This window comes from Triplophysa rosa, linkage group LG11 (assembly GCF_024868665.1).
Source record: "Triplophysa rosa linkage group LG11, Trosa_1v2, whole genome shotgun sequence".
Classification (NCBI taxonomy): Eukaryota; Metazoa; Chordata; class Actinopteri; order Cypriniformes; family Nemacheilidae; genus Triplophysa; species Triplophysa rosa.
The window spans coordinates 16,449,261-16,463,969 of NC_079900.1; the positions used below are offsets into that span (position 1 = coordinate 16,449,261).

General features: G+C 40.6%; 1 protein-coding gene across 2 annotated transcripts in view; it reads right to left on the reverse strand.

Moving 5' to 3' along the window:
- Positions 1-316: 316 nt before the first annotated feature.
- smurf1 (SMAD specific E3 ubiquitin protein ligase 1) overlaps positions 317-14,709 on the reverse strand; it is a 48,094-nt gene continuing 33,701 nt past the window's right edge. The window contains exons 3-18 of one of the 2 annotated variants that reach the window (XM_057346365.1): positions 13,713-13,821; positions 12,242-12,375; positions 12,018-12,083; positions 11,817-11,892; positions 11,289-11,527; positions 10,459-10,543; positions 9,663-9,809; positions 9,197-9,398; positions 7,535-7,638; positions 5,822-5,936; positions 5,443-5,621; positions 4,429-4,566; positions 4,023-4,143; positions 3,683-3,884; positions 3,362-3,437; positions 317-2,620 (exon numbers count right to left, since the gene is read on the reverse strand). In XM_057346365.1, coding sequence (XP_057202348.1) covers positions 2,521-2,620; positions 3,362-3,437; positions 3,683-3,884; positions 4,023-4,143; positions 4,429-4,566; positions 5,443-5,621; positions 5,822-5,936; positions 7,535-7,638; positions 9,197-9,398; positions 9,663-9,809; positions 10,459-10,543; positions 11,289-11,527; positions 11,817-11,892; positions 12,018-12,083; positions 12,242-12,375; positions 13,713-13,821 — 2,093 coding nt within the window. In that variant the 3' untranslated portion in view covers positions 317-2,520. Of the gene's footprint in view, positions 2,621-3,361; positions 3,447-3,682; positions 3,885-4,022; positions 4,144-4,428; positions 4,567-5,442; positions 5,622-5,821; positions 5,937-7,534; positions 7,639-9,196; positions 9,399-9,662; positions 9,810-10,458; positions 10,544-11,288; positions 11,528-11,816; positions 11,893-12,017; positions 12,084-12,241; positions 12,376-13,712; positions 13,822-14,709 lie in introns of both variants that reach the window. The other variant, XM_057346364.1, reaches the window with a different exon arrangement.

The window sequence follows — 14,709 nt, forward strand, 5'->3', positions numbered from 1 at the left end:
CACAAGCTCGACAGTGCTTGCACAAGAAGGCTAAATAAAAATAAATAAACTTACTAATAAGGTAAATTATAGTTTAAAGATTATCATTAATAATCTAATAGCATTTGAAATGTTGTGGTGAATTGGTATTACACACCATCACACAGAAAAAAGTATTCGTGCCATATGACCCCTTTAAATAAAACTGAACAGTGCATTATTTATAGTCATAAAAAGTGGCAGCTGGTTTATTTATGAGCTTGTGGAAAAACATTACTTAATAGCATCCACCGCGACAAACTCAAACAAAAATACAAAAACAACGAGACAATTTGCAATTTAGTTTCTTTAATATAATCTTATTTACATTTAATTTTTTCAGAAATGTTTAGTACATAGTAAGTTACATTACTCTTGCATCGAATAAACAATGACACTCAGGACCTAATAATTGTACAATGTGATGATACTGGTCATATTACTTGGAAAAAGTTTTCCTTAGAGAAATATGAAAACAACAGTAACTTCAGGCAAAGTCCATACTCATCTTCAAGCTCACTAGCCATTCCCACAATAACACAACACTGAACGCGAGTCGCCTCTTTTCCTGTTTATGCAAGTTTAAAAAAAGCTTCACCGCTCTAAGCATTCACAGCCTTTTGGAGAACCTCTTTTTTGCACATTTTGTCCGAAAGACACAAAATCTGATACGAGCTAGAAAAAGACACATTTAAAGACAGAACCGAGAATAAATGTGATGGATTTTATTGCATATATCACAAATATGAACATGACCACCGGGGCCCAGCCTACATCACATGCCAACTCCATCCGGGTCAAGGGTCAGGTGTCCCCGCCCCCATGAGCCCCTTTAGAATCAGCAGCAGGTTTAAATACTTTGATTCATACACAAAATAAAGGAGATTAGTGTACAGCTTTCACAAGAACTCAGCCTTCTCTGAAAACTAGGGAATTATGGTCATAGCAGCAATACTTAAAAAAGACATTACATGGTAATAAATAATTGGTTAAAAAAGAAATCAAAAGTGGTTTAAGAAACACTGAGGTTGGCTCAATCTTCTTTACATTGAGAAGGATGATTCTGGTGCCACTGCGTTATGAAATCCAAAATGCCTCCCTGATCTTGTACTATACTAAAACCTGGACCAAACATGGAAAACCTGATCCCCTTGAGGCCAATTGCTAAAACATGAGATGTGGCACCACAGGCAAATGAAGCTAAGGAGCATCAAATGCTATATGACTGTAGAATGAATAAGAGGTGATTGTGCATGTGCCGGTGAAAGTGCTAGATTATGTTACTTGAAGCAGTGGTTTCAATTACAGAGACATGTAAATAACAGTCCGGAGGTTAATCTCATGGTAAAGCACTCATGTCAAGAGAAGTTAATGAGACATCATTACGGAAACACGAATAGAGATGAGTAGGGTTAGGGGGGTCCAATGAAAATTAAGGACAAAAAGAGCTTCTTTACAACATTCACAATCTGTTTTCTTTGCACTTCTGTCATTGTATGAAAGATAACAAGGATAGCATACTTTCGGTCTGTTAGATGCAGGACACGGTGAAACAGAATGTTGTGGAAGAAGGTAACAAACAAGTTGACTTTCATCAAAATCTGCATATCAAAACCCCACTCCTTTAACATTAAAAATGAGTTCTCTTCTTGACAACGGAGGAATGCTCGCTGGATAAAAGATCTGAAAATACTGGCTTGCTCTGGAAAATGCAGACACTAGAATTTCCAAGGGTTTACGGTCCATCTTTAGACTGCACATGATCTTTGTGCTTCAGCTGAAGAGTAACACACAGGCACTGCTACATTCACAGTTCCCAAATGAGGCCTAAGACTCGCCTTTAAGCCGTCAAGTTCTTGATCGTAGAAAAACAAACACATTTCAAAAAACATTTCAAGCAATCGAGTTAAAATTTCTACAACGACAACGGTGATGAGTACGGAAAATGGACACCACTGAAATGCCATCCTACTCACGGGACGTTGAAAGAACGTTACGAAAATAGGCGTTACGTACATATCGAGCATGACAAAAGGCCGCCCGTCTCCATCTCCTTCAAGACACTTTTGCTTCAGGTAAACTGGTTTATTTATCACAGGCTCTGTTTGGGTTCAACACTGCACCTAACATCATTTCATGTGGACCACAGGCTCAGTAACGCTCTGTTTACTGCGGTAAAGCAGTAGGACTCTAGATATCAAGCCACCGCCTCAGTGACAAAGACGACACAAACTGGATTTCTGAGAAACAAAAAAAGGTTGATCAGATTTCTCTGTAACTTATTACGGAAATGCAAAAACAATTCCCGACCACGCCATGAGGAGTCTTGAAGTCTTTGAGAGCTCCCGCTCCCCTCCGTTGCAGTCCAGGGTTTCAGACTGGCAGGAGATGCAAACGTCTGTCTGTCTGTCCTGGAGAAGGGGAGGAGGGTGAGAGGGATGGCTGGGGCTGTTGTGTAGGTTTGCTGCCATTGCTGGCTGGCCAGACAGGGCGCCTGCTCACTCACTCCACTGCAAAGCCGCACGTCTCCTCCACGGCTGTCAGGAGCTTCTCATAGAGCTTCTCGTATGACTCGTAAGGCGGGATGTCGATCCGGTTGAAGCTGAAGAAATACAAATACAGCAAAATGTTGTCACTCTTAAAAGTCCGCACTGTGTATTCAAATGACTTAAAGGTACTGTAAGTGGTTCTATTTGTTTAGAGTATCATAAGGAAATAAAAAAACTGAAACAGTTCATTTATCACTAGAGCCGTCTTTGTGAAAAGCAGTCTGGTTGGCTGACATGAATTTGGTTAAAGGGATAGTTAATCCCAAAAATGAAAATTCTGTCATCCTTTACTCACCTTCAAGTTGTTCCAAATCTGTATAAATTTCTTTGTTCTGATGAACACAGAGGAAGATATTTGGAAGAATGCTAATAACCAGACAGATTTTGCCCCCCATTGACTACCATATAGTAGGAGAAATGACAATGGTAGTCAAAAGTGCCCCAGAACTGTTTGCTGTCCTACATTCTTCAAAATGTCTTCTTTTGTGTTCAACAGAACAAAAAAATGATAATGTAATTTTTCCTACTATGGGAGTCAATGGGGGGCAAGATCTGTCTGGTTATAAGCATTCTTCCAAATATCTTTCTCTGTGTTCATCAGAACAAAGAAATTGATACAGATATGGAACAACTCGAAGGTGAGTAATTGATGACAGAATTTTCATTTTTGGGTGAAGTATCCCTTTAAGATGTCTTGATGTTTTGGAAAGAAATCAAAAATCACACACAGAACCTTAAACACAACAGAACTTCAATTTGTAGGATTAGTTCAAATGTCAAAAGCCAAGTCTTACCACGTGTGGGCTTTAGGCAGATTATCTGTGTTGGCATCAATTAAATGAATAGTGAAGAGTCTTGGTCCTGCAGAACCTGTAGAACCTTACAAAGATACATTCTAGTTATCACTGTTCCCCAAATCATCACACTCAAATAAAAGTGAGCCTTTTTGTTTTTTAATACATGCACTAATAAGCTGTTCCCATAAGACCAGGGCCTTCAAAGAGTCCAACAGTTTGATGAAGTTTGCATTTTAAAGTTCAATACCAATAAAACCATTTCAAAAACAGTTCTGTCTATCATATATCAGGTGTACTGAGTGCTTATCCATTAGGCACCTTGCAGCGCTTTGAATCCTTGTAGAGGGACACGCGTTGAGCCAGTGACAAACTGCAGCAGCCGGCCTCTTCTCTCCTCATCAAACGATTCAACCGCCTGCCAGAACCACTTCACAATGTTACTGTCAGCCACACAATGCTTCAGCCGCGTGTTGGCCTTCCAGTCGTTCAGATCGATCTTCCCCAAACCACCAATGATGAGCTAACGCAGACAAGAATATACACACATCAGTTTTGCCTTTTTACACTTTTATTGATGTATTGAAGAAAATCAGCTAATGATACGCAACCGATCTGAAAAAAAATCTGGATGCTACTCAGAAGAAACTGTGTGAAGTACCTCAAGTTCCTTGTTGTCAAAAGGCTTGAGCAGATGCTGTGGGATGAGTTCGTTGAAGCCCTTCTGAAGGGCGAGGAACTGGGCCTCAATGCCTCGCATAAACCTCCAGTTGACATACAGCCTGAAAGAGACGCAATAAATCAGCAGAGAAATGTAATGGAGAATACAGCCTCTCCATTAAAAGCCTTCTTTTCATTCACTGGGAAAAGACTCTCGCACAATAAAAACTCTGTGAAGAATTGACTTCCTGCTAACATCCTTGATGGCTTACACACATACAGACTTCAGTCAATCATACTGACAGTGGAGAAAAAAAATGGAGATTCCTAAGATTCAGGGTCACTGCTGCCCTCTGCTGGAAGATTTCCTTTTGAAAAAAAACAACAACTGGTTAGTCGCCTCTTACCTCACATATTCTTTCTTGTTCTCCTCTGTGACTGGGATGTTCTTGCCGTTTGGTTTAAGCTCGTGCTGGAGGAACTTGCCGAAAGCATTATGTTCTACACAGAACGTGTGGTCCAGAACGGACGTGATGTCATTCTCTCTGCAAAACACAGGTGACAGTTTTATGCATATTCATTAAACCACCTACAGATCTAATAACATAGACAATACAGGCGATTCTTTAGCCGTCGTAATTGTGCGAATCCACTACCACACAATAACATCAAATGGTAATGAAGCTTGAAGAAAATGGAGCTTATTTTGGGGGCCATTAAGAGATTTTTTCTCCATATACTGAAATGAGAATGTATTTTGCAGTTGTTGTGAATGGGGTTCTTAGTCACAATAAGACTAGGAAAATAAAGTCACACTCTTATTTGATGGGTTGAAAATTTATTAGCAGTTTTAAGAAAACCCCCAATGTAGATGTCTTTGCTATATATATGATATATGCCGTGGAAAAAAAAATAAGAGACCATGTCAAACTTTTAGTTTTTTTTTGACTATTTATTAACCCATAGAATTGACTATTTATAGGTATGCACTTAGGTAAAATGATCATTTTTGTTTTATTCTGTGAACTACTAACAATATTTTTCCCAAATTTCAAATAAAAATGTTGTTTCTATTTGCATTTATCTGCAGAAAATGAAAACTGGAGAAACAGGTCAAAATAACATGCTCTGTATTTTTTCAGACCTCAAATACTGCAAAGAAAACAGTAATATATGTACGTGTATTTAGGAAAAGTTCAAAAATTATTTTTAATTTGGTTTTTACGACAGTTTTATGTGTCTTGTCATGCTGTCAGTCTTTCACATTGCTTTTGGGTGACTTTATTTCACTCCTGAGGTTTGATTATGTTGAAAGTGCCACAATATATCTAGAAATGCTGAATAAATGAAATTTTCATCTGTAATACATATATATGATACAGACGAAGAATCCAAAACAAACACTTTTACAAAGTACTCACAGAATCCACACGAGGCTCTTGTGCAGCTCTGGGTCCACAGTCTCAAGGTCACAAAGCTGGATGGGCTTCCCTAGGAGCTGTTTGTAGAAGGGCAACGTGAAGCCTCCATTGATGTAGTGCCCGTGGAACACAGCCAGACCCATAATCCTCCCGACAAAGTGGAAGTAAGACAAATGATCCTGAGAAAAACAGCAGAGGGCGTAAGAGGAAGTTTGACGACACCCAGCAGAAACACAGAAACCCTTGGCCAACCTTTATAATGACACGTGACCACCATATGTACCGAGATCTAGCAAACAGCTCTTGCCTAATTTCCTCATACCATACAGATTTATAGAGAGAGGTTTTGTTAAGGAGAGAAGACCCAGGCACAACTTACAGGATTGATGGATGAGTCTGGGTTTATCTGTAGTGTGTAGATGTTATCAGTAGAGTACTGGAACAAGCCGTAGTATGGATTCAGCATCTCATGACAGAGGAGATAAAGCCACTCCCTGGAATTAATCAGGAATTCAGACACGGGAGTCATATTTTTGATAAGATGCTCATTGCTGAGCAATGCTGGCTACGGTTCAATCTAACATCTGAACAGACGAACAACTGCAAGATTGTGAACATGATACCCTTGATTCTGATAACACTAGCTGAGATTCAGTTAAACTGCAGAAATCATAAAGTCATGTCTGGGGCCAGTTGCATAAACGTAGCCGCTAAGTTAAAGCAACACTAGAAAACTTTTGCTTATGGATCCCCCATGTGTTTGAAAAGCGCAATGGTCTGTTATCAGTGTTGTAAATACTGTAGTTGTTAAGCTTCCCCGATACACGTGAATTTGTTGACAAAGCAGAAACCGCTGTTACATCATGTCACTTCATAAACTGTGCATGTACTAAAGCATCCTTTTGGCCCCCGCAGGGTATACTACTGGGCTATACTAACAGCTCAAACTAGATTCTGAGGTAGCAGCTGGTTGTTAGCTGTTAGCACATAGCGTGCTAGCTACATAGCAGCTAACGGGCTAACACACTCGCGCCCAGGCGTTGAGCTTTGTGTAATAGGTGCAATCACTAACTTACACTCAACTCTCTATGGGAATAGTGCCTAGCATAGTAACTATAGATACCGATAACATTAGTCTATGTGCATGAACTAAGGAATCGACCATAAAACATTTATTGTGGTTTGGTAGTCATCGTTTACAAGCATAACACTAAATTCGTGACGAGGCATGATCACAGTACCTAAGCTATTGAGACCCGGCAACATTACATTATCTCTAGTCTACCTTACGGTTATAAATTGTGAACCAGTAACGTTAGTGCACCAATAAACAACCTGAGCACAGCCTAGTAACTGATAAGATCAAAAGTACAGGACAGTAAGAAAAAATGTACATATAAGACTTTCTAATCCAGTAGCAGGAAGGCTAGGTCTCCATCCGTTTTGCAAACCGTTGCCTCTTGCAGCTCGCACCACCAAGTGTAAGTCCGTCAGATATTGATTCGTGTTCGGGCTCGTGTCCGATCACTCTCTCTCTTTTCCTCTGTTTTTTTTTTTGCTGGCTCTGCCATGGTTATGGTTTGGAGACTTGCGGTTGAACTGGATCGTTTCATCTTATTTTTAGCTGTTGGCTAACTTCACCCAGGCTACGAGTAAAATGTGACGTATGCCGTAAAGCAGGTGATGGGCAGGGCTTGTGTACCTACCCGCACACCAAAGTTACAAGTATGATTTCAGCCGATAGAGGGCTGCTTAGGTAGCAGCGGCAGTAAAATTCCTCCAGTTAAGAGTTGTCCTACCACTAAAATAGTTTTAGAAAGATAATTTTAAGGTTGAAAAACTCCCTAGTGTTGCTTTAACTCTGCGTCTTAACAACTAGTCTCACTGACTAGCAAGATTTAAGATTTCAATTAGACCAATCTTCCTTTATATGTAACTGACTTGAAGTTATGACCAGTCTTGAAGAAAAAATTGGACGACTAACTTGTAAGACTAGTCTCAGTAGTTTATGCAACTGGCCCCTGGTCGGGGGAATAATGGGTGCATGGGAACTATCAGCAAGAACATTTAGCATAGAACAGGTTTATGTTACCTAGCAACTCCACCGTAATCCAGCCCCTCCTCTCCCCGAAACTTCACCATCAGACGCTTCTTCAGATCTTTGGGTCTCATCTTCATGATCTGTCTGTAAGACTCCTGTGGAAAAGATACAAGCCATTCAGCGAAGAGAGAAACCAGTTAGTCAAACATTAAATGGCTTTCACAAAAGAAGGCATAACCAACAACTGAAGCATAAAACAATGCCAAAATGAAAAATGAATTCAGGAGGCGGAGCCATTGTTCCAAAACAACACGTTAAAGTCCGGGTAAAGAGAATTCTGAGAATTGTTTCTAAACACATTATAGATGTTAGAAATGTATTGCTGAAACACATTACAAAGACTCAGAAGTATGTAGTACTGAATTGTGGAGTTAAACCGTTAAACAGTTTTTCACCAATTCTCTTTTCATGATTTTTTGGGTGGGGCTAAAACGGGGGATCGATGACGCAATTGAGCATCCGAGCATGCATGGCCCCTCCCCTATCACTAGAGTGCCTAGCATCAGGTGTCTGCTCAATCACGAGCTCAGGGTTGTAAGCTTTTCGCACACGCTTTCAGGCTCTCTTTTTCTGCAGCTCAGAGTGTCTTTTGAGGTTGGAAAAAAGTTCAACTTTTCTGAAAAAACATCCTGTCAAGCACCTTTTTCACAGCTAACCAATGACGGAGACCTGTCGTTTCCATAACAACATGCGAGGAGCGTGATTGGTTGAGAAGGCTCAAGCTCGAAAAAATAAAATGGCGGCCGAAACCCCCGTTGGAGCAGTTTTCTATAAATGTAAGTTTAACTTTCACTTTCAATAACTTTTGATTGCATTTCTAGCGAGAAATGAGTATTGTAGTTTTTAAATATGTGATTGGTTATAGCAAATACGCTCTCTGTTTATAATTCAAATGGACTTCTGTTACGCTGCCTATGAAGCCCGTCTCTCTAAGCTGCCTCCGTGCACAAACGCTATCTTGAACATTGCCGGGTGCTATTTGTAACCACAACGCGCTCTGGGTTCGGGCTAATACCGGGCCCGGATCCTTCTCTCCGGACATGGGGAGAGTACTCCGTGTTCGGAAGAAACTGCCACGCTCGGAGCCCTCTCTCCGGACATCACGCCAAATACGCATACCTTTCAACCTGCTCCTGAATTATCAATATCGCGCGTGTTTGAATTCAAATCCTCCAATAAAACGTATTCACATAATTCACATATAGCCTACTGGGCTGGGGAGTCAGGTCGAGCGATTCGAGTGTTTGAGAGCAAAGAGTCCTGCTTATTTTTCCAAGATTTTGATAACCATAGATTAAGATTTTATTTACTTGGATGTTTTTTTTCTCCATTCAAATTTGGCTGGGTGGTTAATAACACAATTTTCTGTTGTGTGACAAACTCAGAACACATATTTCAATGTCACTTTACTCAGACTTTAAGCAAGTAAACAGTTCTCATGTTGACTGAAAATAATCTACAGGCTCTCCAAAGAGAGATATGGACAAAAAAAACCAGTTACTAAAAATATTGATATCACTCTGCTAAGAATAAAAAACGAAGCATCAGTGCATGAACTGTATTGATGCACCATTTGTCATCTCCAAAGTCTTAAAACAGCTCGGCAGTGCTGTTAGATCTAAATAATGAATGCACTACTGATGGCTATTATACCTCAAAGATCTCCTCGCGGGACACTTCTATGCGGCAGTGTCCGGCCTGAGGCTGCTGCAGGGAGAGCTCGTGACGGAGAACTTTCAGTTTCTGGACCAGATCTCTCTCGTAGCGCACCGGTAACTCTCCATCACCCTCCTCCACACCGACCTCCATCTGCACCGGTAGAGCCTGGCTCGACTCTTTCACCTGAGTGTGCTGGCTGCTCAACACGCGCAAACGTACAAATGCACATTTGAGCGGTTGTATAAAACACAGGACCATTACATTTGCATGGGTTACGTTCTCACGGGGGACAATTAAAAATTAAATGAATAATTATGAGCAATCAATTATCATTGCTAGCAATTTTAATTATATAGGTATGATTTATTCATAATGGTGAATTATTAACATGATCTAATGAAGGAGAATTTAAGAGGGGGTGAGAGATCGGGTGTTATGAGTGGAGCTGCTGCTGTTTTACCTCATGATGTGGTGTAACCTCGGGTCGGTGAATTGTGTGGTTCTATTATTGTGGTCCACAAAATATATTCTTCCTGACACAGTGCTCCTGATCTCCCAGCCGGGCGGCAAAGGACCCAGCTCCTCACAGCTCACGCTGTTCAAATCCCTGAAGGAGCAAGCGCACCCATCACCATGGTGCTCAACACCACCAGACTCAGACAATGGTACCAAAACTGTGCCTCTTTACACTCTTCCAGGGTGAGAAACTACACTTTGCTATTTCTAAAGAACTAAACTTTTAAAGCTGAGCCTAATGAGAAAAAAATTGATTCTATATTTGTTATATATAGTATATAATAGACATATTTGGACAAAACGAACATTAACTTTCCAGTGTTTTATAGATTCTTTCAACTCCTATCATTTTCCCCAGGCCTGGAAATGACAATTTTAAACTTTCCAGGTTTCAAATGCATTTGCTAAAAAAACAAGAACATCAACGTTGGAGCGTCATTTTAGAGGTTGCCTACCAGTTCAACAAATGTATAAGCCACTTCACAAAACACTGACATACGTCTGATGGATGGTGTTAATTTCCCACTCTGTCTGCTCACTACCTCAAGCCTCCTTCCCGCAACTCGTGAAGTCATTATTTTGATGATGAGCAAATTATTCATCTTTAAATGTCAACAGCTGAAGCTTTCAAGTGAGATTGTTGATTATCAAGTTAGCTGATTGTGAAAAGAGCTGTGATTAGGATGAGGAACCCATCAGCCAATCAGATTATAACCGAAGAGGCGGGTGATTAAACCTACCGGGGTATTCTGGGATCGTGCCAGGTGCTCACGCCGGTCTGTGTGTGCAAAAAATAGACCTGGCCCTGCACTGTGGTCCTTTGTTCTGTAACGGACAAGAAAAGAGAGGTAAGTCAGCAATTGCACCACAGGGAGCCGTTTACACACAACAGAGCAGAGCTTCAGCTTTCTCAGGCTGAACGTGGCCAATGCGGCCCGTCTGGCGGAGACTCCTACAACACAGGGTCAGGCACAGTTGCACTTCAAAAGGATGCTTTACAACAGCCAATGCACCTGTACAATGGCGAATGCGGAAGTCATACAGCTCCGCTAAAGCAGCAACGTGAATAGACTCCTCTCAGACTCTCCAGTTCATTGCACTTCAGTAGCCTCTAGGCTAAGCTTTAAGCTGTATTAGCCTCAATAGAAGGGTTGGGTAAGAGATCAGGCATGTGCAGGAAATGTAAATATTTCAAAACAGAAGGACTATATGGCCATTAGCTGGTTTAGGGACATGTCCACATGACACTGATGAGGTCTCACGTTTCTAAATGATACGTGCGAAGCCCTTCAACAGGATAATAGAATTATTGAACAAAAGGTTACCCATTACCTCCACATATAACACAATGACGGCAAAAATCAATTTAAAAATGATAAAACATGCATTTAGAGACACACGTTCATGACTATACATTCATGACTATTAGATTGTCAGCATAAAGCTCCTCCTGAAAAGATGTTTCTAAATTCCTCTCATTCAAAGGGCATCCTCATCTTTCTGTATTTATCGAATAACAGTCATCTAAGTGAACCCTTTTGACCCATCCCTAATGCGCACACACACGTACCGTAGCCCTCGGGGAGGTCGGGGGACTGGTGTCCATGTGGTCGATTTTGGGGGGTGTGCGCGTGTCCTCTGGAATCCTGGTTTCTGTTACGTTGTGCTTGGATTCTTTGCTCTTGATTGGGCGACTCGAGTGCCCGGCAGTTCCCACCACCGGCGGCCCCTGTGGGATCTGTGTAGGGCATGGGCTCCTCCATGAAACAGCTGAGAGGCCGGCCGGGCCCCGAGTCTTCAAAGACAGGCCTGAAACACACATACAAACAACATGAAAAAAACTATTTTACAGACTACACAACATTATAACTGAACATAGTTTACTTAAATACATGCTCCTAGTCTTTATTTTCCCACGTGGAAATATTTCCTATTCAAGAAGTTAATGCACTGCATCACAGAGCAAATCTACAGCCTTTGTTTCTGCTCTGATCATCAAGACTGACTCGAAGCTTATTTCTATTTTGACATAAAGGGCAGGTAGCCGTCAGTGCCAGTGCTAAATAAACAGAAATTCTCAGTACAGATGTTGACTCACCCTTCATTCTCAACCAGCCCTCTACAGTCAACCACAGGCCCACCACTGCCAATTCTGTCTCTGGTCTGCAGACTCACTATGGAAAAGAAGAATCTTCACAATGCATCCATATTTTGTTTAAACAATATTCGCATAGCTAAAACTTGTACTTATTTACCAATTAGAACAACTACGAAATATGTATTTATGCTCCGTACATACCAACGATCTGTCCACGTACAGCATCACTGTCAGACGGGTTTAACTTGCATAAGTCTAAACGCTGGTCTGAAAGAGAGAGACGGACGCTATTAGTGTGATCTATGAGATGATCAAACCTTTATAGAGTACAAAGAAACAGTCCATCAAGCATTTAATGAAGACCCGATGACTGTGAAAAGGAACAATGAAGAGATTAGAGACAGCTATAAAAATCTCACACTCACAGCCCGTGTCTTTGAGTCTGCTGATGGCATTGGAGAGGAGTCGCACGCAGCCTAGGAAACCCGCCCCTTGCTTCTTATGGATCTTCTTATGGTTCCACACGCTAATGGTGATGGAATCTGCCTTCCCAATATACCTGCAAATCCAAACAAGCCATTAGCCATTTCTCAAGGTTCAGAAAAAATCTTTAAAGTCCCAGTGAAATTAAAAAGGACAATTCTTAGTTTTTCATGAAATACTGCAACGTTTATACTAAATAGCTTATCAATGTGGGTCAATTTCTTTTTAAAATTCATGTACCCTCATAATCTTCAGTTAAAATCTGAAAATGCACTTCCGCCCTGAAATGACGATCCATCTCAAATGACGTAAATTAGACGGCTTGGCCAGAGCATCTGTTAACTCCTCCCTTTCAACGGTCAGTCTGCTGCTAGTTTCATTTCAAAATCAATGCAACAGCTGTTTTTCCACATCCAATTAATTTGCAGTGAAAAACGCAAGCCACGCCCACTCATTTTCTCCTTTGAAATTCCTTGTCACTCATATATGTGTCAGAATACGGAAGTAAAAATGATCGCAACTTCCGGTTCACGGGGACTTTAACATTTTACCTCCATCAAAGACCGTTTTAACCCACCAGCTAATGTTGATTTAAAAATTAACCAAATGACCAAAACTGCACAACAATGTGAATACCACTGAGAACTAATGGTGTAACTTTTCTAAATGTTTAACAGCTGAGTTTGCGTCATGGTTCCGTGGTCAAGGTTTCGGGAAATGCTCTACACATTGTCAAACTACTACTTTAGCATTTTGTCTAGGTTGTGTAATGCAAATCACTTGCAAGATAAACTGTTATTGCTCTTATCATTGGGGGGCTCTTTAAACGAGATTGCCACAGACTTGCGCTGTAACTCTTGAGTCAGAGTGATACTGACAGTGCACAAAATCTCTTTTGACGTGCACGCGGATTGACCCCTGCGCTCAAGTTCACTGAGATTTGTATTCTCATTGTCTGTCATCATTACATACACTGGCAGTTTCTGCCTCTTACTAAAGAGATTTAGCAATATAGAACATTTACGTAAATACTGGACACCTCACATGCATTTTATATCTGTATGTTCAGGAAACATTGATTACATGGAAACAATACTTAAAGTGTGGACTGCACTGTAGAAGTTGACAATACAAACAATATTAGTTGTCTAGTTGTAATTTCAGCCCTGCAATCAAATACTTTCGCATCTAAGGCGCCATCTTTGTTAAAACACAAAACTGCAAGTCACTTTACGTGCTTATGTTTATGTGCTATGAAGTCAAATGATCATTGCTGTGAGCTTACTGTTTGAATCGTGGTAAGGAGACCATTTTAAACATCGACCCTTTCTGTAATTGCTCAATAAATCATTTTTGTTCACTTTTTAACAAACAAAAAGTTAGGAATTGCTTCTTTAAAGAGGAAATGCTCACAGGTCATAATGCTGATTCCACTTGGGGTCCAACGTGCTTTTGACCGTGTCTGTAGAGTGGCATTGACCTGAGCCGTCCACCACCACTTTAGCGAAAGGATCAGGCAACCCTGCAGCAGAAAGACAAATAAACAATACAGGTCAAAACTCAGCTGTCCCAGCAAAATCTATGACGGCTCAAATAATACAGACAGATTGAAAATATCTGTATTGCATTATGTCAAAACGTAAACTACTTGACAATGCATTTTGCTCAGGGTTACTAAAAGGACAGCCTCATGCCTTGTGCATTGTTCATTTAGTGGAAAACCCATTTAAATGTAAATCATTTCAGCAGGAAAAAAGAGAGACTATGGTGCATCTGTAAGGGCAAATATTTACTAATAATTTACTGTATAATTAAGAGGCAGTTGGCCTTTTTTGTTACACATTCTCATTTGTCCTTTCGTTATATGAGAAGCATAATAGCCACGGCACAGAAACGGGATCTATGAATGACGCACATGAGTCATTTAAATAATATGTGGGCCACACACTGATGAGGCCTATGGGGCAAACAAGTCTGTCAGTCGGAGCAGCTGGGACACAGAACTCAGATCTCAGAACAGTGATGTGTGCTCATGCTGTTGGGTGGGATCTAATGTGGAGCTCCTGAATGAGGATGTGAATTCCCCTACTGATGAAAGAAGCCAGTGGGCGACTCTGAGGAACTCAGAGGAGAGACCCTGATGTTTCAAAGTGAAAGCATCAAAACAAATTAAAAGTTTCTTACGTTGCTATTTCTGAGAATTTAAAGGCCTATGTATTTGTAGTTAAACTATTACTTATTACAATAGCTTTGTGAATCAGACTAGAAGTATCACCTGAAAATGTACCTCTATAGATGGTTTCATTGGACGTGCACCTGGCCCGAAGTTACTTTATATTAAGTTCATTTATATTTTATTGTATATTAACGGTGTTAAATTAAAACTACTCAGCAGTTAATGATTCTTTGC